Source organism: Euleptes europaea, chromosome 15 (assembly GCF_029931775.1).
Source record: "Euleptes europaea isolate rEulEur1 chromosome 15, rEulEur1.hap1, whole genome shotgun sequence".
NCBI lineage: Eukaryota > Metazoa > Chordata > Lepidosauria > Squamata > Sphaerodactylidae > Euleptes > Euleptes europaea.
The window spans coordinates 47,753,635-47,777,030 of NC_079326.1; the positions used below are offsets into that span (position 1 = coordinate 47,753,635).

General features: G+C 45.2%; 1 protein-coding gene across 3 annotated transcripts in view; it reads right to left on the minus strand.

Moving 5' to 3' along the window:
- Positions 1-2,274: 2,274 nt before the first annotated feature.
- Positions 2,275-23,396, minus strand: part of CREB1 (cAMP responsive element binding protein 1) — a 49,671-nt gene continuing 28,549 nt past the window's right edge. For 2 of the 3 annotated variants that reach the window (XM_056861050.1, XM_056861049.1), the window contains 7 exons: positions 22,770-22,891; positions 19,590-19,736; positions 15,533-15,633; positions 11,983-12,125; positions 6,159-6,341; positions 4,540-4,690; positions 2,275-2,603 (listed from right to left, as the gene is read on the minus strand). In XM_056861050.1, the coding sequence (XP_056717028.1) occupies positions 2,459-2,603; positions 4,540-4,690; positions 6,159-6,341; positions 11,983-12,125; positions 15,533-15,633; positions 19,590-19,736; positions 22,770-22,883 (984 nt within the window). In that variant the 5' untranslated portion in view covers positions 22,884-22,891 and the 3' untranslated portion in view covers positions 2,275-2,458. The remainder of the gene's footprint in view (positions 2,604-4,539; positions 4,691-6,158; positions 6,342-11,982; positions 12,126-15,532; positions 15,634-19,589; positions 19,737-22,769; positions 22,892-23,396) is intronic. The other variant, XM_056861051.1, reaches the window with a different exon arrangement.

A 23,396-nucleotide genomic window follows, 5' to 3' on the forward strand; every position in this document is an offset into this window, starting at 1 on the left:
GTCATGGAAGTTAGTGTGGGCAGTCACGTGCCGCCGCAGAGATAGCAGCCCCCTCAGTACTGGGGGACAGCCGCTATGGGGGTGATGGCACCTCCCAGGCAGGGGAGTATTGTTGGCTCACCCATGTGCCCATCCCCTGGCATGGGGACACACCCCGCCCACCTCCCCATCTTGTCCAGCAGCTATGCCTCTATTCTCCTTTCCAACTGCTCCATCGGGGGTGCCCTCCCCTGCAATGAGATGACATGGAGGTTACAAGGGTCGGGTTTGGGCCAGAGGAGCCACCTCCCAATAAGGGGAAGGGGAGAGTTGTGGCAGTCATGTGTTCCTGGCCTTGGCCTCTCCCCACCCCCACGCAAACACTCGCCCCTCCTGCCGCTCGTGCAGGCGGGGTCTCACCCGTCTGTGTGCTGGTTCCTGGCCGCTCGACTGCACAACTTACAACGTAAAATCAGAGGGAGGGCTTGACCACACAGGGAGTGTGGACTTGCCTCCTGAGCGATTTTGGGGGGGCCCTTTGGATTGCGCTGTAAGTGTTCATGATTCTACCAGAAATTCATGGGAGTGGGGGGAGAACTGACAGCATAGTACAGGGGAAAGTCACCTACATAATCTATGGTTTTAAATCTTTCCAAGTATCTGCTTATTTTTAGAAGGCTATTGATCTGAGAATGAAAGGGTTTCCTTTAATGGCTGCACTTTAAAAATGTTTAAAATAGATTATTAAAATCTACGCTCTGTTGACTGAGGCAATTCAGAGTAAAGGTATTTTACCAACATGTTAAAACACCTGAGTTTTTAAAAAAATTGGGGCGGGGGAATGGATTTTAATAGGAAATTAAGAATAGGCTATGTGAAATGCTCCTTAATATACGAAAGTTTTTCTTTTCATAGTCCTAAGAGTTTCGTTGTTGTTTTGGGACATCTGCAATACAAATAAAAAATTGGCCTGAAGTTCTCTTGTCCTGCTTAAAACTGTGAAGACTTCTAAAACTTTCCTCTTAAACCTCATTGAAAACAAATGCCCTCTTAAAATAAAACTACCCTCTAGCAAGGCTGCAGATGTTCGACTCAATTAATACCCCTCCTCCTGCAGCCATAATGGCTTCATCTATCAGTTAAAACGCCACCAAGAGGTAGGGTAGGTTTATTTTATGTGCAGACTCGGCATACACAAAGATGAAAATAATAGCGGGGACCAGAAATGCGTTTAAGGGTAACTATCTTCTCCAATGATTCCTGTTAACACATCCTACTCTGATTCTGGTGGGCCAGCACCCCCGCCCCAGTCAATCAAAGCACATATAATCTTTTGATAAACAGGAAGTCTATTTGTCAGAGAGCTTGCCGTTTTAATCACATCAGACAAGAATCTCACAAAGTGGTTTCGGGCAACAGGCGCTTTTAAAAACTAGGACTCATCCAAGAGGGACAACTCTTTTGAGGGGAGCTCAGGGGTTTTGGCTTGCTTTTCTTTACCGACTGTCTACACTGTGCTAGCTGTGCTTCTGCTTGTGGATTGCCCTGGACAGTGTGGCCACTAGATGAAACACAACAAAAACAACTTGGCTTCAATGCGCTGTTCTTCTTCTAGAGTCTCTCCTTCTTCTAACTCTCAACTGCGCTTTACTGCTTCTGCTCTTACTGCTTACAACGAGTTCATTTCGCACCAGGACATCGGTTGGTACTGGATAGTTGACTGCGTTCAGAAGGCCAAATACACAAAATTTCTCAATTTTTAAATTACCGAGAATTAATGAAGGAACCAAGATAATCTTTTTTTATGGTATGGAGAAGCTTCTAAAAAAACACGACGATAACCAAAATCCCAGATGGAGATCACGAGAGACAAAAAAAGCAAGCAAATACACTCTTCTCTGGGAGTTCGTTCCTTCCCTGCGAGTGGATGTCCTTTGGCAACATCCCACCATACAGCAGTTGGAGAACGGACAGTTCAAACCTTGCAACCATTTGGCAACCACTGTTTCCTCGGAGGAGCATCATACCTTGGTTCGGCTCGGGGGGGGGGGGCACGGGGTACTTCCAGGCAGAGGCTTGGGGTGACTGATATCCCGACCGGCTCAGCGCTAACTCCTGAAACGCTGGTGACAAACTCCGCTCCCCCACGATACCTTCACAAGAGAACATGATTACTTCTTGAAGAGGACGGGCGGTGAGGAAATCTGTTCTTTTTCTTCAAGCTCGGGACGCGCTGGGATGAAAATTAACTTTTGAAGGGAGAATGGGAGGGGGAGAGGAGTGGAGGCAGGTGATTCAACATTCACAGTTTAACGCAAAGCACAGACGAGTTAAATTCTGCAGTTGCTTCCAGGCAGTTTTGCGCGTAGAAAAAAAAAAAAGAAATGTTTACAAAATAATCAGTTCACGTTTTGTCTTTCTGGCTTTTGCCAAACCAGTCTTTATCCCGCTTTAACAAACCAAAGATGGGAATCTAAAATTAATCCGATTTGTGGCAATAGAGGTCCTTAAGTGCTTTTAGCTCTTCGATCAATGTCTTGTTTTGGTTTTCGAGCACAGCCACTCTGTTTTCTAGACATTTGACGTATTCCTTTTTCTTCCTGCGGCACTCACGCGCTGCCTCCCTGTGAGCAAAAAAAGGGGAGGGAAAAAGATATTTAAAACAATATGCAAATATGACCAACCTACTTTTAAACTCTGATAAATAAGGCTATGCTGGACAAACGTCACAATAATATTAGGGTGAAATACAACATGATTGTCTTTTTAGGCGAACGATGTATAGCTTTTGATGGAGAGAAACACTTCCTTTAGGTTGAATGAAATTCTAAAGATGTTTGCTCAACGGTGCAGGTGCTTATAATAATTCACCGCTGTACAAAACAACAGCAGGAGGCCAGTGAAACACAATGGGGCTTGCTGTTAAGTCAGCTATGCTGGTGTAGCCTGGAGGTACGTCTGAGAATCTGGAGACGCGCCAGCTGAGTGCTATGTCAGCGCCCCACCAGTGTAAACCTGGCACTGGCAGGACAGCTGGAGATGAGCCACATCGGGGGGCGTGTTGGGGGAGAAACGAGATCTAGTCTGCCGCTCAGCGCACGTCTTGCCCATGACACAAGTGTGATATTATGTGGGTGAAGCATGAACGTTCCCACTGAATTCAAGAAGAGTGAAAAACAACTCCCCTCCTGCGGCCTCCGACCTTGTGCGATGGCACAGCATAGGACAATGTCGGTGCCGCTCTAAGCACGGTCACACCTGCCTACGTCTGCTGAAGTCAGCGGGCTTAGAAGGGTGTAACTCTGCGTAGTCAACAGCCAATCCTATAAACTCCATGTCCTTCTGTAAAAACCCCATCCAGGACACACCTATCTCAGATGTTAAGGTGTGTCGTTTCGCAGCCGTGTCTCTGCATTAATTGGGCTCGCTAGGCATATATTGGCTCCCGCCCCACCCCCAGCTCTTTACTAACTTCCAGCAAGGGAAGGGGCTGAGGGGCTGCTTTTGGCACGAGAGAGGATTTTTGCCATGAAAATCCCAAAAGGGGTCGCCATAACTCGGCTGCGACTTGATGGCACTTTACACACACACACACACACAGGATTCCAAATGCCCCTTGGGGAGGTGACTTTTTTCTGTATGCCCAGCTGGCTGTGCAGGTAGAGGAAAGGCTGGGACTGTGTGAAGCACGGAGAGGTTCCAGTCCTGCTCATCTTTTGGGAAGCCCCAATCCCCACCAGCAGCAAGATTGGGATTGGGGCTTCCCAAAAGATGAGCTGTGCCTTATCCCCACCCCTCATAAGACTCGACAGGAATGCCTTCTGTGAATGCTCCATTGTACCCTTGCCGTTTCTTGTCTGCTCCACTCCTCTTGCAAAAAGCTTCAAATACAGCACTCTCACCCCCACAACAGGGCTTGAACCCTCATCTGGGAGAGACCATGAACTTTCCCTGAGGTTGCTTCCCCTGGGTGAGCTGCTGAGAGAGAAGCTCTCTACGCTAGCATCACACTGATGTCTACAGCACTCCAGAGTTGCAGGATAGGGGAGGGGCCATGGCTCAGTGGTAGAGGCTCTGCTTGGCATGCAGGAGGTCCCAGGTTCAATCCCCGGCAGCTCCAGTTAAAGGGACTAGGCAAGCAGGTGATGTGAAAGACCCCTGCCCGAGACCCTGGAGAGCCGCTGCGGGTCCGAGTAGACAATACTGACTTTGATGGACCGAGGGTCTGATTCAGTATAAGGCAGCTTCATGTGTTCATGTGTGATTTAGGGTTGAGATGCTGATGATCTATAGCCAAGTGGGGTAGGGTAAAAACCCTGCTCCAGAATTGTCATGTTGCCTAGTTGAATGTTACTGATTGCACAGTGCAAGTATACTAAGCTACAGTTGTACTGTCAATTCTTTGTTTTTTCCACTCAAGGAGCGGACCCATTTTAGGCAACATTCAACTGAGAGAAGGAAGAGCAATAAGCAGCCATAACCACTACGTTCTTCCACTAGAAATGAATGCAACAACATCTACGCATGGAGGCCCAATCCAGGTTAACCCGGAACACCGACCTGTTCTTCATTAGACGGACCTCCCTCTTCCGCGCTGCTTCCTCTGCTGGCTGGGTGGGAAGTGCTGGAGAGGAGGCCATGACCACCCCGGGGGCGATGGTGCTGGTGGGGGCTGTGCGGATTTGGTAGGTCTGGACGTCTCCTGAGGCCGCTAAGAGGGAAAAGTGTGGGGGGGGGGGAGGGGGAGAGCAGAGTGTGAGAGTTGACAACTCTGGAAGATCACAGAATGAAAAATCAGTAGAAACGATCCCCATTTACATACATAGGGCCTTTTTAACGTTACTTGAAGTGGCTCAGGAGGGGGGGGGTGCCCGCCCTTCCTGTCACACCTGTGCTGCAGTACCAATGAATTAAGCTGCACGTAATTCAGATGCATTTGCACCCCTTTCTGTAACACAGAGGCCATTCTCGGGCCTCTCTCTTTGTCCTTCTGACCTTTCTTTGACTCTCTGCTACTACCTCATCCTGCTGCGTTGACTCTTATGCATTCCTGCCCAGACTCTTTCCTGGGTTTAATGGCCTCTGCCCTTCCTGTCCGCAGCCGCTGCTTCTCTGGCCTTTTCAAGCATCGTTCGCTTCCCTGCTGGGGCCCTGCCCTTCAAGTTCTCAAGTTGCTGCTCTTCAAAGGCATCGCTGCTTTCTTCCTGGGGCTTGGCTGGCCTGGGTGGATTTTCATTTGTACACGGGTATGTTCCATTTAACTTATAGTAATTGCAGGAATCTTTCAGGAGTGCTGCTGAGCCCTAGCTTGGTCCCCTTGATTGACCAAACTCTTTTATCCCAAAAACAAAATTAGGTGACTCTTGCAGTGATTAGGTGACTCTTGCAGTGATTAGGTTACTCAAAATGATGAGGTTACTCTTACTACTGGGCAGTGCAAGAAACTAAACTCTGATGGAAGGACAAAATGACATTCTCCCCCCTGACAGCAGCATTCAGAACCCAAAAGCCAAAGCACTACCTACCCCACCTCAACTACTTTATCACCTATTAAGAAGAAGAAGAGGAAGAGGAAGAAGAAGAGTTGGTTTTTATATGCCGACTTTCTCTACCACTTAAGGCAGAATCAAACTGGCTTACAATCACCTTCTCTTCTCCTCCCCACAACAGACACCCTGTGAGGTAGATGGGGCTGAGAGAACTCTAAGAGAACTGTGACTAGTCCAAGGTCACCCAGCTGGCTTCGTGTGTAGGAGTGGGGAATCAAGCCTGGTTCTCCAGATTAAATCACCCTGCTGCAAACCACCGCTCTTAACCACTACACCACGCTGGAAGAGCTGGTTTTTATATCTCATTTTCTCTGCCTTTAAAGAGTCTCAAACCGGCTTACAATCACAATCCCTTTCCCCACAAGAGACACCTTGTGGGGTAGGGGAGGCTGAGAGAGTTCAGAGAGAACTGTGACTAGCCCAAGGTCATCCACGGTGTACCACCTCTGCAGAGCAAATCCTGGCCACTGTGTGAACAGACTGATGGATTTGATGAACCTTAGTCTGATCCAGCATGGCCTTTGTTACGTCCTTACGCGTTGGTGGTCTCCCATCCAAGGACTAAGCGGGACCAACCTTCTACCAAAGCGGGACTGACCCTTGTACCAAACTGCTTCAGAACGTTCTTACCTTGAACAACAACCTGGTTGCTGGGTACGAGAATCTGCTGCCCGTCGGTGGTCTGTGCATACTGTAAAATGGTGGTACCAGTCTGGGTTGTGGCTGCGTTGGGGATGGTCAGAGTCTGCAGGCCCTGGACGCCGTCCGTGCCGTTGTTCGCTAACTGTATCGCACCTCCCTGTGTGATAGCAACTGAAAGCGGGCAGAGTTGAGTCGGCGGGGAGATTATGGAACTTCCTCGTTATCACCACGCAAGCGATTTGCAAAGCGCTAACCTTACCCCTGCCCCCCCCCAAAAGAAAAGCCAATTGCCACCAATTAGGACGAAACCTGCTTAAAGACCTTTGGTGCCATGTTTTATATCGTCTGTGATAACGCCGTGGTTTCTGGATCTTTTCATCCACTGAATGCATATTGAACACATGAACACATGAGGCTGCCTTATACTGAATCAGACCCTTGGTCAATCAAAGTCAGTATTGTCTACTCAGACCGGCGGTGGCTCTCCAGGGTCTCAGGCTGAGGTATTTCACATCACCTGCCTGCCTAGTCCCTTTAACTGGAGCTGCCGGGGATTGAACCTGGGACCTTCTGCATGCCAAGCAGAGGCTCTACCACTGAGCCAAGGCCCATCCCAATGTTGGCATTGCTCCGGCACTTCCAATTCAATAGGGGAGGGCCCTGCACCAGATTCCTTGCACCAGGACTAGATTTCCACCTTCTGTGAGCAGCCATGAAGTGCTCGGCGAGGGGTTGCTATGGTAACTTCCCCAAATGCTCCAGACAGCTATGTGTAGACAGCAGGAATCACCATGCAGCATCGGGTGGAAACCCTGCCCTCTCCGCAGCTCTGCCACAGGAGATCTAAGCTGCATGTACCGGGGAATGAGAAAACACCAACTGGCGTGAGGTTATTACAGCACCTCCGTTGACACACGAATTGTTATGTAGGTCAGTGGAAAGAACGCTCTCATCTCTCTGCCAGTTGCTGCCTCTATGCTACTCACTCCACTGCTATGGCTACGGCTGTCCAGTTTTTTTTTTAAAGCTTCATTGAAATAGTCACTTTTCTGCAAGCGTAAAAGCTGCCCTCTTTTTACAAGGCAAAAGAAAACATTTAAGCTGGCTTTCCCCCCACCCCTAATCGTGCTGCAAAGGCAGCCAGAAAGATATGGCTTCGAACCAGCAAATGTCAGCTTCCATAAATACATGCAAACAACATTTTATTTATTAATAAGGTACTTCTGAAGAAAAACACTTTTAGTTCTGTTCAACACATAGGAAAACTTTATGTGCATTTATCTTGCATAGTGTGATATTCCACTTTAAAAAAAAAACGCTGAATGGTTCCGGTTTGCCTCGCGAATTTTTGAAGTGCATTACAATTCCTTGTTCATCTTCCAGATCCAGCGTGCTGACTAACGGCATATTTTCCACATCATTCCCTCTTGAGAGGGAACTAGACAGGGTTGCTGTCTTTCTCCTCTTATTTTTTATTTATGCCGGGAACCTCTGGCTTGTGCAAAATAACATTGCTTATATTTTTATTTATTTATTATTTTATTTTTACCTCGCCCTTTCTCAACCGAAGTCATGCTCGGGGCAGCTACGTACATAAACCTTTGGAATTTAAAATTATTCTTTATTCAGATGATATTTCAGATCTTGTTATTATTTATTTCGGAACCCCGATCTTCCATTCCACATTAATGATTTATACCTTTGGAGACTTGTCTGGATATACAATTAACTGGGCAAAATCTGAGTTCATGCCAATGGGAGACATGATATCACCGAGTGTATTTGCTTATGGACATTTTCAGTGGTGCTGAGATGTCACTACTTGTCTTGGAATACTGATTCCTAGAGATATTACGCACATGATTATGCTAAATTTTAACAAACTAATTGCTGATATATCTTTGGATTTGGACAGATGGGCAACTTTAAACTTGTCTCTATGGGGTAAAGTAAATTCACTCAAAATGAATATTATACCTAGGAGGTATACCTCGGGAGGTGGAAAGCTCTCCTTCCCTGGAGGTTTTTAAGCAGAGGTTAGATGGCCATCTGTCAGCAATGCTGATTCTATGACCTTAGGCAGATCATGAGAAGGAGGGTATCTTGGCCATCTTCTGGGCATGGAGTAGGGGTCACTGTGTGTGTGTGTGTGGGGGAGGCAGTGAATTTCCTGCATTGTCTAGGGGGTTGGACTAGATGACCCTGGTGGTTTCTTCCTCCATGATTCTATGATTTATATTTTACATGCAGTTCCTTTCTATGTACCTTGCAGATATATTAATAAAATTAATACTTTGGTTTGGAAATGTATGTGGAGTTTCCTCACTGCCTCAAATTTCTTTAAAGAGGATGCAACTTCCATTCAAGGAAGGAGGATTTGGTTTCCCTGATCTTAGTTTATATCATCAGGCATACTTTTTGACTTGTACTAATTATTGGGATCACTCCTGGCAGTTGGACCATCCATCCTGGGCTCTTTTGGAAGAGTCTTGTCTGGTGCCCCTCTCTAAGTGGAACGCACTAGGGCAGAGGTTCCCAAACTGTGCTCCAAGGAGCACTTGGTGCTTCATGAAGAGATTGGAAAGAAAAAAACAGTACTGTCATTCGGTTCAGTATAGAGGTGCTAGGTGAAAATTAGTGCTCCGTGATGAATTTATCTCCTGAAAAGTGCTCCGTGACTCAAAAACTTTGGGAACCTCTGCATTAGGGTCTGCTTTTGCTAGAGTGGATCCCATTCCTCTTGCAATTTCTGCAACTAGAGAACAATGGTGTATAATGGCACGACAATATCAATTTGATCCATTTCCACATGCTAAATTAACATTATGGGCCAATTCAGATCTAAAATTTGGGAAGAAATCTTTTTTTTATGGAAGGCTTGGACCGAGAGGGTTTTTTTTTTACATTGGACCAATTGATAGGTTATGTTGATGAGTTTTTTTTAAAAGCTGGATTCCCAAGGTTGGGTGAAGAAGGTAAAATGATATAATTGAAAAATATTTTTATTTTAAGGTGCTTATATTAGGGTTAAAAAACATTAAAAATGATAAAACAAGGCATAATGACAACTCGTAAGGTTGACAGACTTAAACCACGCACCATACTCGTTTTGGCCAACAGGCCTTCATCATGTATTTATTATACACCCCATACCCACGCCTAGGCTTGTATAAAGTTATCTATATACAGGGATACATTTGTATATTACTTGTGTGGGCATTATATGGGTTTTTATTTGACCACTGATGAAGGCCTGTAGGCCAAAACACATATGGTATGTGGTTTAAGTCGATCAACCTTACGAGTTGCTGTCATGCCTTGTTTTATCATTTTCAATGTTTTTTAACCCTGATATAAGCGCCTTAAAATAAAAATATTTCTCTATTGTATCATTTTACCTTCTCCACCCAACCTTGGGTACCCAGCTTTCGGTTTTGTAAGGTTGGATTTCTTCCCCCCTTTTTTTGTTTATTGATGAGGGGTTTTTTAGTCATTTTCTAAGCCGAGATCTAGATGTGAATTGCCATCTTATGTAGAATGGCAGTACTTACAGTTGCAACATTTGCTGGTATCTAAATATGGCCCTGTGGCATTAATAGGGTAATCCTAAGGAGAATTACTCCAGTCTACACCCATTCATTTCAATGGGCTTAGACTGGAGTAACTCTGCCTAGGATTGTGCTGCGTCTCAGATTCCCCTTCACCCCAGGAAACGCCAACTGAATCAAGGCAGAAAACGAAACCTACAATCTTTACTTATAAATATTTGATGTCAATTAATAAATAGGACATGCAGCGTCTCAAGAATGAATGGAATAAGGAGCTAGATCGCCCTGCTTTGCCAGAGCAAGGGAAGCTAACGGATGGTCAACGAAAATGGACCCTCTGTGCCCTTACTATACCTAAAAGACTCATATTACAACACTGAAAAGATAAAAGCCCACGTCCGGTAAATCAATGGATTGGGGACCTCAGAACTCCACCAATATTTGGACACATGGCATATAGATGGCAATTGCGCATAGACTTATTTTTAGATATTTGGAAACCTTTTATAGAAACCTATGTGCAGCCCCGCCACCAAGGTTGTTATATTTTTGTCCTTACATTTGTCTTTACTTTTTTAAAAAAAGTTCCCCCCCCCCCTTTGGGGTTTTTTTTTTTTTGAAGGAAATAAAAGAAAAAAGTGTGAATGGTTCAATAATAGAGACTCAGTTTTTGAATACTGATCTTTACTGAGATTACATATTTACAGTCTGGCCAATTTAAAAAAAAATTGAGTTATCCACAGGAAATTAGCTGCAAATCATCACCAACATAATTAATCGAAGCTCACTAAAAGCAGCAATCCACTTCTGACATATCTAGAGCAAGCTCTGGTCAGCTGATTTTTTTCATTTTTCTTAACAATTTTCATTTTCTTTTTTCTTTCTTCCCTATCAGATTGGTTTATGAGTTTTGGCCTTACTATTTAGGACGTTTTCTCAGACAGAACTCCATTATCGATTAGTCCTGCATTTTTGGCCTCATTTCTCTTTTGTTCTTCACACACCCTTTCCCCTGCTTCAGGGTTTCTTTCCTCGTTTCGTTATAGTCTTGTCCCTCCTTCGTGAAGTCCCTGAGTCCGCTACATCCCCATTCAGACTGCAGCAGGTACACCGTTCACACACGGCCCCTTTATTCAATCCTTCTAGCACAGACTCCTCTGCTCTGCCACATGTACACCAATCCATTCATGCAGACAATACCTGCATGCACAGCATTGCCATATTGATGGTGGAAATCAGCAACACCCGTCCCTAAAAAAAAACCAGGACCACACTGGGGAGGAAGCAGATGATAGTTCACAAGCAACGATGCCCTCAATCCTCCCGCCCAGCCGTGAAAAGCCGGCCAAGAAAGGACAAACCACACAACCGTGGCCAATTACGCATGGGAGGTTTTTGCCTCGGATTTGCCGCTCTCTAGATGCACATTTTCCCCATCCTAATTCTCCAAACTCAACAATTAAGCCCCCGTGCAGTTTTGAGAGTTTGGATGGGGAAACTGTGCACCTAGAGAGCGGCAAATCCAAGGCAAAACCTCCCATGCATAAATGGCTCCATGCTTCTCGAGTTATGGCTGCAACTACCTGAGGGAGGCAGCTAACTCCAGCGCAAGGATCACAGAACTAGCATCAACGGCAGGGGAACTGGAATGTGATACTTGCTAGCTATTCAACAGCTTCATGTCCACCGGCCCATCAGAGAGATGGCAAAAAGGGCTCCCAAAGCTGGAGAAAGCCGGCCACCTCTGCCCAGAGGCGGGCAACTCCCCTCTTAGGAATGGCCTGCCCAGGTTGCGGAAAGGCCCCCGAGATGTTGCAGAAGCTGGGACTCCCTGGCCCAGCCTTTCCCCTTCAGGCGCTGCTCGCCCACCTTGCTGGCCTCCCCTGGGCTTCATCAGGGTGAGCGCAGCAGGGTTGGCCAAGGCTTTGGTGCAGGGGAAACGCTGCAACCGAGGTTGGTATTCATTCCTGTCCCGCTGCACTGCTCATAGGGCTGGCCTGTTGACTATTATTTCGGCTTCTTTCCACATATTTTCTCCTCTCTCCTATTCGGCACGTCTGACATCACATTTTAAAACTTAAAACATAGCTCTCTGTTTCCCCCTTTGCTGTGCCTAGTTCATTTTGGGCACTCTGGAAACAGCAACAATATTTATTTATTATTATGCATTTATATATTTATTATTATTTTTAAACTGAGGTTTGAATGCGCTTTCTCACTCTGATCGCATAATAACAACAGCAATAATAATGATAGTGCCGTACTGTATTGCCCGCTGCTCGTCTGGTAAATTGGAGTTGGCATCGTCACGGTAGTGATAGCGGGCGCTGCCGCTTCCTCTTCCGATTTTTCTTCTTCGATCCTTGGCACTCCCGGGGCGTCTGAGGACAAGTCGTTCAAGATTTTCCTAAAAGAGAAAAAGAGCGCTGCAGAAGTCCTACTGTATTCTAGCAGCTGCAGCAACACTTGGGATGACGTTTCGGTTGTGTCGGTCATAAGAACATGAGCCTTTCTGGGATCCGTTCAGTTCAGCCTATTGGCTTGCAGCAGCAACCGGATCGGGGCTTGAATCCAGACTAAACCAGCAATTCCCGCCGATTTCCCCTTTCCACTGCAGACCCCCCAGGTCAGGGTCCCCTGCCTGCCCCCCCCCAGTCAGAGTCCCCTATTCCCCTTGAAACAGCATTTTGTGGAGGTCAGTGAGTTCAAGTAAGATGGGAGAGGCAGGAAAGTTCCATTGTGCTGATGGAAAATTTAGTTTGGATCCAACCCAGATATCACTAGGAAATCTCCAAGCGGGGAGTGAAGGCAGTGGCTCACCCCTACTGTACCAGCTACTGGTATTCAGGGACATGCTGCCTCTGAACCTGGACGCTCCATTTAGGAATCATGGCTGATGGCTACTATTCGATCCATCCTTCAGAATTTTGTTTAATCCCATCAGTAAATTATATAGTGCAGGTGTCCCCAATGAGGCGTCCATGCGTACCATGGTGCCCGCCGAAACAATTTCTGGCACCTGCCAAGTGTTTTAAGGAAGTGGGTGGGGCCAGGAAGGGCTTTTGCCCAGAATGGCTTCTGGCTGACTATTGGAAAAAAAATTTAATGTGCAGATTTTTAAAAATGATGCATTGGCAGCAGCTGCCACCACAGCACAAGGATCTATACCGGGGGTGTCAAAGATGTGGGACAGATCTGACACCTTGACAGCTCTTATCTGGCCCGCGAGCCAGCCCCCCCTCTCACTCTGGCCTGGCGAGGCACAGCCCAACCCAACCAAGTTACACTTATGTCATATCCGGCCCTTGTAACAATTGAGTTCGACACCCCTGATCTATATTATATTACTAAAGTTAAGCTGTGGCGATCATTTTGTGGCTGGCTCCACCTCCTGCGGCAGCCATTTTGTTTCTGTGCCCACCAGGTTATGTCAGAATTCCAAATGTGCCCACAGGCTCAAAAAGGTTGGGGACCCCTGGTATAGTGTACAAAGAAATAATGTCTGTTCCAAGTCTACTGCCACGCTATTTAATTTTGTGACCCTGTTGTCTTAGAACAGAAGTCAAAATCCTCTTTAGTCAATTCTCCACAGCATCCATAACTGAATATATTTATTAGCTTAGTAACACTGTTATCCTGCCCAAGGAGTTCAGGACAGCACAGAAAGAAACAAAATAAATAAAATAAAACTGCATGCTTTCACAAGAGAGAAAGCAATGGACATGAACGGGAACGGCCAGGGGGAGGAGAAGGTGACTAATAAAAGGAACACAAACTACATGACTTGTTTTTCATATGGCATTGGAAAAGTCACTGGCTCATCTGCCTAAAAAGGAACCAAGTTAGGTACCTACAGATATAGGTCAGGCAGGCTTCTTCTCTGCAAAGCCTACTCATGAGGAGCACAGAATGGTGGTGAGCAGGAAGTGTGCAGTAGATCCTAAAACTGCTTTACGTAATCATGCCCTGTCGGTGCGTATATTTAAGCTCGCTGAAAGCTGCCACCTAATATCATAAAAGGAATTATTTCCATGAAAAGGAATCATACGGCTTATGGCCCAAGCTCTACATGGCGTGGGATGAGTTCTCTTGATTTTTTTTTCTTCAATGCTAAAAAGCAGCTGGCTGAGGCAGGGGAGAGACACAGTGTTGAGTGGAAGGGTTTTCTTTGTTTGTTTTGGTAAATTATAATTTTAAAAAACCCTTTCCCTCTTAAACTGTTACCCATCATAAATGCCTCCCTGAGCTGCTATTAGCAATGGAAGGAAGGGAAGAAGAAGAGTTAGTTTTTATATGCTGACTTTCTCTACCACTTAAGGGAGACTCAAACTGGCTTACAATCACTTTCCCTTCCCCTCCCCACAACAAACACCCTGTGAGGTAGGTGGGGCTGAGAGAGCTCTAAGAGAGCTGTGACTAGCCCATGGTCACCCAGCTGGCTTCATATGTAGGAGTGGGGAAACAAATCCAGTTCACCAGATTAGCCTCCTCCACTCATGTGGAGGAGTGGGGGAATCAAACCCGGTTCTCCAGATCAGAGTCCACCACTATTAATCACTACACCACGCTGGGGTAGAGACCAGTACCCATATTGTACCTGCTTTTCTCCCCCTTACCTCAGCTAACAGGAGCTCCAGGAGACGATTTGTAGCAGAGGAATGGCAAGGCATGGGAGTGGCCCCATCCAAAATGCCTTTCATGCCACAAGGTGCTTTTTTAATGTTAAAAGAAAATGTTGGGAGATGCGATCATGGATCTCCCACTCATCGTGTTGTTCAGACCTTAGGAGCTGCTGCAAAAATCAGAGTGGAAACTAATTGACAGAAACAAATAATTTTAAAAAATGATCTTTGTTCCCACAAGTAATGTCGCTAAATTCTGTGCTTTTGTATATAAAGTGCACCACAGGTATAATGATAAAAGTGCTAAAGGAATTTAAATTTTAAATTTTATATTCATATTTTTTACTGAATTTTACTTTTTATTTTAGCATTTACAGATTAATTTATTGACTCTATTGTTACTGGAAATATACAAGTGACTAAAACGGTTTTCCTATTATCATGAATTAGTCCTTTGGTGTTGTCCTATCGAAAATCGCTTCCGTCTTCACTTGAAAGTTTTATATATGCGGATATGTATTTTCTGGCCAATGACCGTAATAACAATAAAAGTAAATATCTTTTGTTCATCAGCAGATGAAGAACTTTTCAAAGTCCGCAATGCAGCATCTCCAAGCGTAAAAAGTACACTGCAAAGCCAACAGAGGTTCGTCCCAGATCTGTAGCTTGGGTTGACAGTTCCATCTCTGCGGTGGCTGTGGACGAGCCCCGACGATGACAGAAAGCATAGAGGAACAGTTCTCAAAACCCAGGGATGGCTTACAGTGCTATCCCTAAGCAGAGTTACACCTTTCTAAGTCCGCTTCAGTTAATTTATTTATTTTGTGATTTATAGCCCTCCCTCCCCAGAGTAAGCCGGCTCAGGGCGGGTAACATCATACAAAAAAACATTAATACATCAATAATAAAATTAACCACAATATCTAAATTTAAAACAATAAAATCCCAATTCAAAACTTGAAAAACTACAAAACTACAGATGGCGCCTAAACACTACTCGTGTTGATGGATATTCGCAGCAGGTTACCCCTCAGTTGACATTAATAATATAACAGGAAGGGGAGAAAAGGGAGGCCAGCAGATGATATTCACAGCTGTTCTCAACTTAATGGGCTTAGAAGGATGTAACTCTGCTTAGAATGGCAAGGTTAAAGTCGCTGATTTACCGCCAAGCACAGCCAGAGTTTCCTACCTGTAGGAGGGTCGCCTGGAAAGAATTTCTCTGCGTTTCTGGGAATCTGTGACGCTGTCTACAGACTCTTGTGAATCTTCACTTTCTGCAATAGTGGAGATCTAGGTATAAGAGCACAGCAAGGTTACAGTTTGAAACGTATGCAGTGTTATTATCATTATTATTATTAATATTATGCAACCATAATATGGCCAGAGTGAGGGCATCCTCTAAAGACAATACCTGAAAATAAACTACAAGACGAGGTAGAAAAAAATGTCTATTCTTTTTGGACATTCTGAAACATGGAAGAATTTTGGTGTAGGAACTCGGGAATATTGAATTATATCTGGTGGAGAGGGCCCCTCCCACAGAATCATAGAGTTGGAAGGGACCACCAGGGTCATCTAGTCCAACCCCCTGCACAATACAGGAAATTCACAACTACCTCACCCCACCACACCCCCAGTGAGCCCTACTCCTTGCCCAGAAGATGGCCAAGATGCCCTCCCTCTCATCATTTGCTTAAGGTCATAGAATCAGCATTGCTGACAGATGGCCATTTAGCTTCTTATTAAAAACTCCAGGGAAGGAGCGCTTACCACCTCCCGAGGAAGCCTGTTCCACTGAGGAACCACTCTAACTGTTAGAAAATTCTTCCTAATGTCTAGACGGAAACTCTTTTGATTGAATTTCAACCCGGTGGTTCTTGTTTATGTCTCACACACATATCGCTGTTTTCTCAGTGGGTGGGTAAACAAGAGCGGCATATGGCAGACAGGGATCCCCCCATGAAGATGTAAGTAGCCTTTGCCTTGGATCCTAAGCAGTGCGAGGAATGCAATTTCCCCACCTCCTCCTTCTCACTCCAGCCTCTTGTGCCTCCCCTGTGCCTGGAAAGGTTCTCCCTTAGGACAGGGGTCTGAAAGGAATAGTGAGAATCTACCACGGGGGGTGGGGGGGGATCAGTAAAAATCTCCCTCTGTTCCTCTACAGACAGAAAAGCCATTCTGTTGGAAGAGCGGCTGCTACACCGACAGAATGGCACCAAAGAAGAAGAGTTGGTTTTTATATGATGACTTTCTCTTAAGGAAGAATCAAACCGGGTTACAATCACCTCCCCTTCCCCTCTCCACAACAGACACCCAGTGAGGTAGGTGGGGCTGAGAGAGCTGTGACTAGTTCAAGGTCACCCAGCAGGCTTCATGTGAGGAGTGGGGAAACCAACCCAGTTCTCCAGATTAGCGTTCGCTGCTCATGTGGAAGAGTGGGGAATCAAACCCGGTCCTCCAGATTACAGTCCACTGCCCCGAACCACTGCTCTTAACCACTACACCATGCTGGCTCTTAACCACTACACCCAAGGTAACAGAAGCTGCCTTATACTGAATCAGACCCTTGGCCCATCATGGTCAGTATTGTCTGCTCAGACCGGCAGTGGCTCTGCAGGGTCTTAGATAGAGGTCTTCCACATTATCCTCTGCCTGATCCTTTAACTGGAGGTGTCAGGGATAAAACCTGGGACCTTCTGCATGCCAAGCAGATGATCTACCACTGGGCCACAGCCCCTTCTGATTCTTAATGATCCAACAGACTGCTGATTATTAAAATATAATGTGAAACTAAGTGTGAGCGAAATTTTAAAAGGCATATCATTTTTAAGGGTGGATTTGGGGGGGGGAGAGGGGGAGTTGATTTCTGAAGGAACTGGCAAAACTACCAGCTGCCTTCATGCAGACAACCTGTGGGATATGCTCGGCTTGAGATCCTCAAGTGTTACATAATATTCAGCATAACCATGAAGGACTGTAAAACACTTGATCTGATATTTTGACATTCCTACTGCATTCCTTCCCCTAATCTTCTCCTTCTGAATTCCAAATAGTGTCACGATCAGCCTGTTATCTAGTTTCACCAGAGTTAGGAATTCATTTTGAACGGCCTCCAAACTCTAGCGGGGTTTCTCTCGTCAAACACGGTAAATCTGTAACCTAGCTGCAGTGACTGCAGGCAAAGGCAACAGAAATTACAGCACCTGGCAAGCTTAGGGAGAGAAAAATGGCCAGTATCCAAACGTTCTCATCCCAGGGATGTGTGTCAAATGAAACTGCAAATCCATGTTGCTTGCACCACTGTGTAAACAAGTTATGCACTCTGTTTATTATTTGTTGGATCCTCCATTCCCAGTGACAGAAAAATGAATGGCCCCATTTATCTCACGTTGACGATTACAATCTAAATGTTCCTGTTTTCGTGTTTAACAACAAACGGGCCATGAAGCAAGTTGGAACCTGCTTAGACATCCAGATTTTTTAAAAATGTAACTACTGATCCCTTTTATTCTAAACCAAAGGCGGGCAAAATGTGTGGCAGTCCTAGGGCTACAGGTCCAAATTTTAAATTGGCTAGTGGACCCTACCCAAAAATACACATGCAAATGCCCTTTCTTTCACAAACAAGTTAAGAACATAAGAAAATCCCTGCTGGATCAGACTAAGGTCCATCAAGTCCAGCAGTCTGTTCACACAGTGGCCAACCAAGTGCCTCTAGGAAACCCACAAGCAAGATGACTGCAGCAGCACCATCCTGCCTTTGTTCCAGATAGGCATGCTCCTCTGATCCTGGAGAGAATAGGTATGCATCATGACTAGGATCCATTTTGACTAGTAGCCATGAATACCCGTCTCCTCCATGAACATGTCCACACCCCTCTTAAAGCCTTCCAAGTTGGCAGCCATCACCACCTCCTGGGACAGGGAGTTCCACAATTTAACTACACGTTGTGTGAAGATCTCTGGCATGCTGACAAAATACAAGTGCATTTATACACACAGACAAGCTCACTCATTTCAGTCACTCAAACCATGTCCCATTTTAGCAGGAACTTAGGAAATATGACTCCTTTCTTTTCTCCCATATCCACACTTTTAAAGTTACTTCAACACGGCCAACTCAACGGCCGTTCAGCTGCTTTCCTCAAGTAGGCTCCATTACCTCAGTCTTCCCCTCCATCTGTGGCTGGAACAAAACCATGCCAATTTCCTTGCCAGAACCCTCAGAAACCCACCTTTGGTAGATGTAACCCATGGAGATGGAGAAGCAGGACAGGGATAAACAATTATCCCTGTCCTGTGAGGAAAGCTTGAAGGAGCTAGGTATGTTTAGCCTGAAGAGAAGAAGACTGAAAGGGGATATGATAACTATCTACAAGTACTAGAAGAGCTGTCACATAGAGGATGGTGCCGAGGTGTTTTCTGTTGCCCCAGAAGGTCGGACCAGACCCAATGGGTTGAAATTAAATCAAAAGAGTTTCTGTCTAGACATTAGGAAGAATTTTCTAACAGAGCGGTTCCTGAGTGGAACAGGCTTCCTCGGGAGGTGGTGAGCTCTCCTTCCCTGGAGGTTTTTAAGCCGAGGCTAGTTGGCCATCTGTCAGCAATGCTGATTCTATGACCTTAGGCAGATGATGAGAGGGAGGGCACCTTGGCCATCTTCTGGGCATGGAGAAGGGGTCACTGGGGGTGTCGTGAGGAGGTAGTTGTGAATTTCCTGCATTGTGCAGGGGGTTGGACTAGATGACTCTGGTGGTCCCTTCCAACTCTATAATTCTATAAATTGGAAGCCATTTTTACGGCTGGGTGGAACGGGCCACTCGGGGCCCCAAGCCTCCATTTCTGGAGACACTTTTTCATCTTAACGCAGCATGGAACTTCCTATTAACCTGCAAAGGAAAGTATACTTAAAAGCTTTATTGCTTGGATGTTTAGATAAGGACCTGCTGACTCATGAAGCCGGAGTGTATGTGTGTGGCCAGTGTTTCCACACAAAACCCAACCCCCTCAACGGAGGTATCAGAGAACCCGAGAGTTCAACAGGTAAAAAAATGAGTCTGTAACTTTAAATGACCATGTAACTTTTCTTCCTTCTCTGGAACAGAGTGCTATTACCTCTGTTGGGTGGTTGAGTTTTGTGCAATTGCATATGTTATATGGAATGTATACTGTATATTATATGATGTGTCGCAGTGTTTCCACACGTCATCAAAGAGCACAGCTTCGTGAAATTCTTTGACAGGTACCTGAACTGTCTGGACCTGCGGAGACTGAATAACTGACGGCTGGGCAGCCTGAATAACGCCGTGGACCTGGACCGTCTGCCCGTTAGGCAGCTGTACGAGGGTCACCGTGGGAGCAGAAGACGTCGCGTGAGCTGCTGGCATCGACACCTAGGAAACAGAGAGAGAACTATTCAGTCTCACCAAAACCATTATCTTACTACAGGTTGAGAATCCCTTATCCAAACTGTTTGGGACCGGAATCAGTCCGTATTTCGGCTCTTTCCGTATACTGGAATATTTTGGAAGTTTTGCATATACATAATGAGATATCTTGGGGATGGGACTCGCATTCATTGATGTTTTATATACCCTTTATACACATAGCCTGAATGTCCTTTCCTTTTTCCTTCTTTGCGCCTATGACCCATAGGTCCTGAGCAGTTATTTCTTAGAGGAAAATATGATGGAGAGATATTTGGCCACAGCCAATGTTATATTTGCATCTCTAGCCATCAGCAAAAGGCATACTATTTTGTCTCTTGTTATGGTGGCAGGAATTCTTGCCGATATGGGGGTAATCCATTTATCTTGGTGGTGTTTGAAAAGGGGGCATCCCATCATCTTATGAGATAATGTGTCAATTTTCTTTGTATTGCATGGAATAGCCTGAATGTAATTTTAAACAATATTTTAAAATTAATTTTAATTAATTTTAAACAATATTTTAAATAATTTTGTGTACATTGAGCCGTCAGAAAGCAAAGGTGTAACTAATGCACCAGAATACCTGTACAAGCTGTTAAACAAGAGCAACAACAAACAAAGTAACAAAGGCAGGCTTTCAGTCTCCACCTACGATGCAGTGTACACTGTATTTTATTTTTTAGGTGAGAGGAAACATTGAAAGCAGGCAGCACGGATCTGCCTGCATGCCGGCTCAAAGGGTCCGGTTTTCGGACCAGTCCGGATATGGGATGTCCGGATAAGGGACACGCTACCTGTACAAAACAATGGCCAGGAGGAGGAGAGAGGATACTGCTTATGGCTGATGGCCTGTTAACTCAGTGGCCGAATTCAGACGTCACAATCAGCTTGTTTATATGTGATGGGTATGGACATAGCTTGTCTCGGGCCTGCATGCTCTCCTCCCCCTTACTTTCCCCCTTGCATGCACAGAGTGACCAAAATGTTTCCTGGTGCGGGAAACCTTCGATCAAATTCCAGCTTGGTGGGGCATTCAAATGCAGGCATCGGAGCTAACCGGAATTTGCTTCCTCTTTACAGGTGGGGATCCTAAAGCCAGTGGTTTAGAATCTTGGTTTGCAGGAAGAAAGCAAACTTGTATTTGCTCAGATGCACACATTATGGCAAAGAGCAGTTTGCCGGAAGGCTTCCCAAAGCAGGAAGCTTTTCCATTGTGCTCTTGGGGTGGGAGGAAGGAGGGGGAGAGACAGGGCATACAAGCACAAGAGCAAGTTGTGTCTTGGTGCTGAACTGGCATACTGGCCAATGGACCATCATTCTAGCCAATCACCATTTCCTTGTGTAAAGCTGTGTGTGGGAGGGAAATCAAGGAATTAAGAAGATCTGCAAGGCAGTTGTTACCATTTAAGAGTTTCTGTAAGCCAGATCATGGAGACTTACTTCTCATTTTCCAAAGACAACACACACAAAAAATCTCTTTTGAAGGGAAGTAGAAACTGAGAACGTGATTAATAAATGTGTGTTTGTGAGCCGTCAAGTCACAGCTGGCTTAGGGCGACCCCGTAGAGGTGTCAAACAAAAAGCCTGCCGGCCAGATTTGACCCCTTGAGAGCTCTTATCCAGCCCGTATGCCAGCCGAGGTAGCCAACCCCCCACCCCCAGTCCTGATCTGGGCTGGCAAGGCATGGCCCAGCCCAACCAACTGACATTTAATGTCATATCTGGCCCTCGTAACAATTGAGTTCGACACCCCTGCTGTAGTGTTTTCAAGGCAAGAGATGTTCAGAGGTGGTTTGCCACAAGGCAAGAGATGTTCAGAGGTGGTTTGCCATTGCTTGCCTCCGCATGGGCTGAAAAAGTTCTGAGAGAACTGTGACTGGCCCAAGGCCACCTAGCAGGCTTCAAGTGGAGGGGTGGGGAATCGAACTCGGTTCTCCAGATTAGAGTCCACTGCTCTTAACCACAGGGGTGATTAACTAGCTAATAATTAAGTACATAACCCTGTTAGCTTTTAATTGGCTATAAATTAGTTAATAACTAACTTGTAATACTTTTAATTTGATGAATCAGAAATCAATTGAAGAGTTCGAGCTGAAATGCCAACCCTTTTATGACTATTATTCAAATAGCACATAAACATTTTTTCCCTCAGAATAGCTGATGGTATCAGTTACGAGAGTAGGTACTGAAGTACAAAGAGTTTGTTATGCCTAGACTACTTGAAAGAGTTTTAAGGCGTTTTAAAGATATCAAACAAGAATTTAATTTTGTGATAGATTTAAGATATCCGAAAGAGTTTTAAAGCGTTCTAGGTTATAGAGTAAGAATTGAATGTTTGACAAATTCATTACTTTCCTTTGGTAACACCGCTTTGATTATGGCTTGGAAGTGATAATCTGTTCAATTCTGTCTTTTCCCTTTTCCCTCCTCTTTTCTTTTTCTATATCCCTAAATTTTATAATAAAAAAGTTTTAATTTTCTTTTCTTTTCTTGTGAGGGATGAAATAAACCTGTATTAGTTCATGAGGCTATCGTATTTTGGTCACGTCATGAGACGACAAGAGTCACTGGAAAAGACCGTCATGATAGGAAAAGTTGAGGGCAGCAGGAAAAGAGGAAGTCCCAACAAGAGATGGATTGACTCAATAAAGGAAGCCACAGCCTTCAATTTGCAAGATCTGAGCAAGGCTGTCAAAGATAGGACATTTTGGAGGACTTTCATTCATAGGGTCGCCATGAGTCGGAAGCGACTTGACGGCACTTAACACACACAACACAGTTCATTATTAATGCTAACAGAGAGCATGATAAGATTGCTTGGCACTGCTGTTGGTGGAAGTATGAGTGCTGGGCTTTCTCCAGCAGTTGGATCAAATAAACAGTTTGGGGCGAGAAAATTTTCCTATTCTCTTGTACCCTCATCACGAGACAGCGTGCTTTGTAACTTTTTCCCATTTTGAGGATCACGCAAAACAGCTAATCAGTCCAAACTGATACCTGGGCTAACGTTGCAATTTGTGGCTGGGCCTGTACTGTCATCTGTTGGTTTTCTGCCTCTGTAACAGCCGCATCTCCACTCTGCTGATTCTCTGCCCCAGATTCCATGGTCATTTAGTTACCTAGAATGACAATGATTTCCATAGTTAGGACAGTTTCATTTGCTTCATGACATCTCTTTTTGTTCCACTCTAATGATAGCGTTTGCATGGAACACTTCATTAATTAGTTAGGTAAAGGTAAAGGTAGTCCCCTGTGCAAGCACAGGGTCATTACTGACTCATGGGGTGACGTCACATCCCGATGTTTACTAGGCAGACTTTTTTATGGGGTGGTTTGCTGGTGCCTTCCCCAGTTGTCTACACTTTGCCCACAGCAAGCTGGGTACTTATTTTACCAACCTCGGAAGGATGGAAGGCTGAGTCAACCTTGAGCCGGCTACCTGAAACTGACTCCCGTCGGGATCAAACTCAGATTGTGAGCAGAGCTTTTGACTGCAGTACTGCAGCTTACCACTCTGCGCCATGGGGCTCTTCCATTAATTAGTTACCAATACTTATTTTGTACACTACAATGTTCCATTTACACGTTTATTGGTTTTCATAAAGGGATTATTGCAGTACTTGT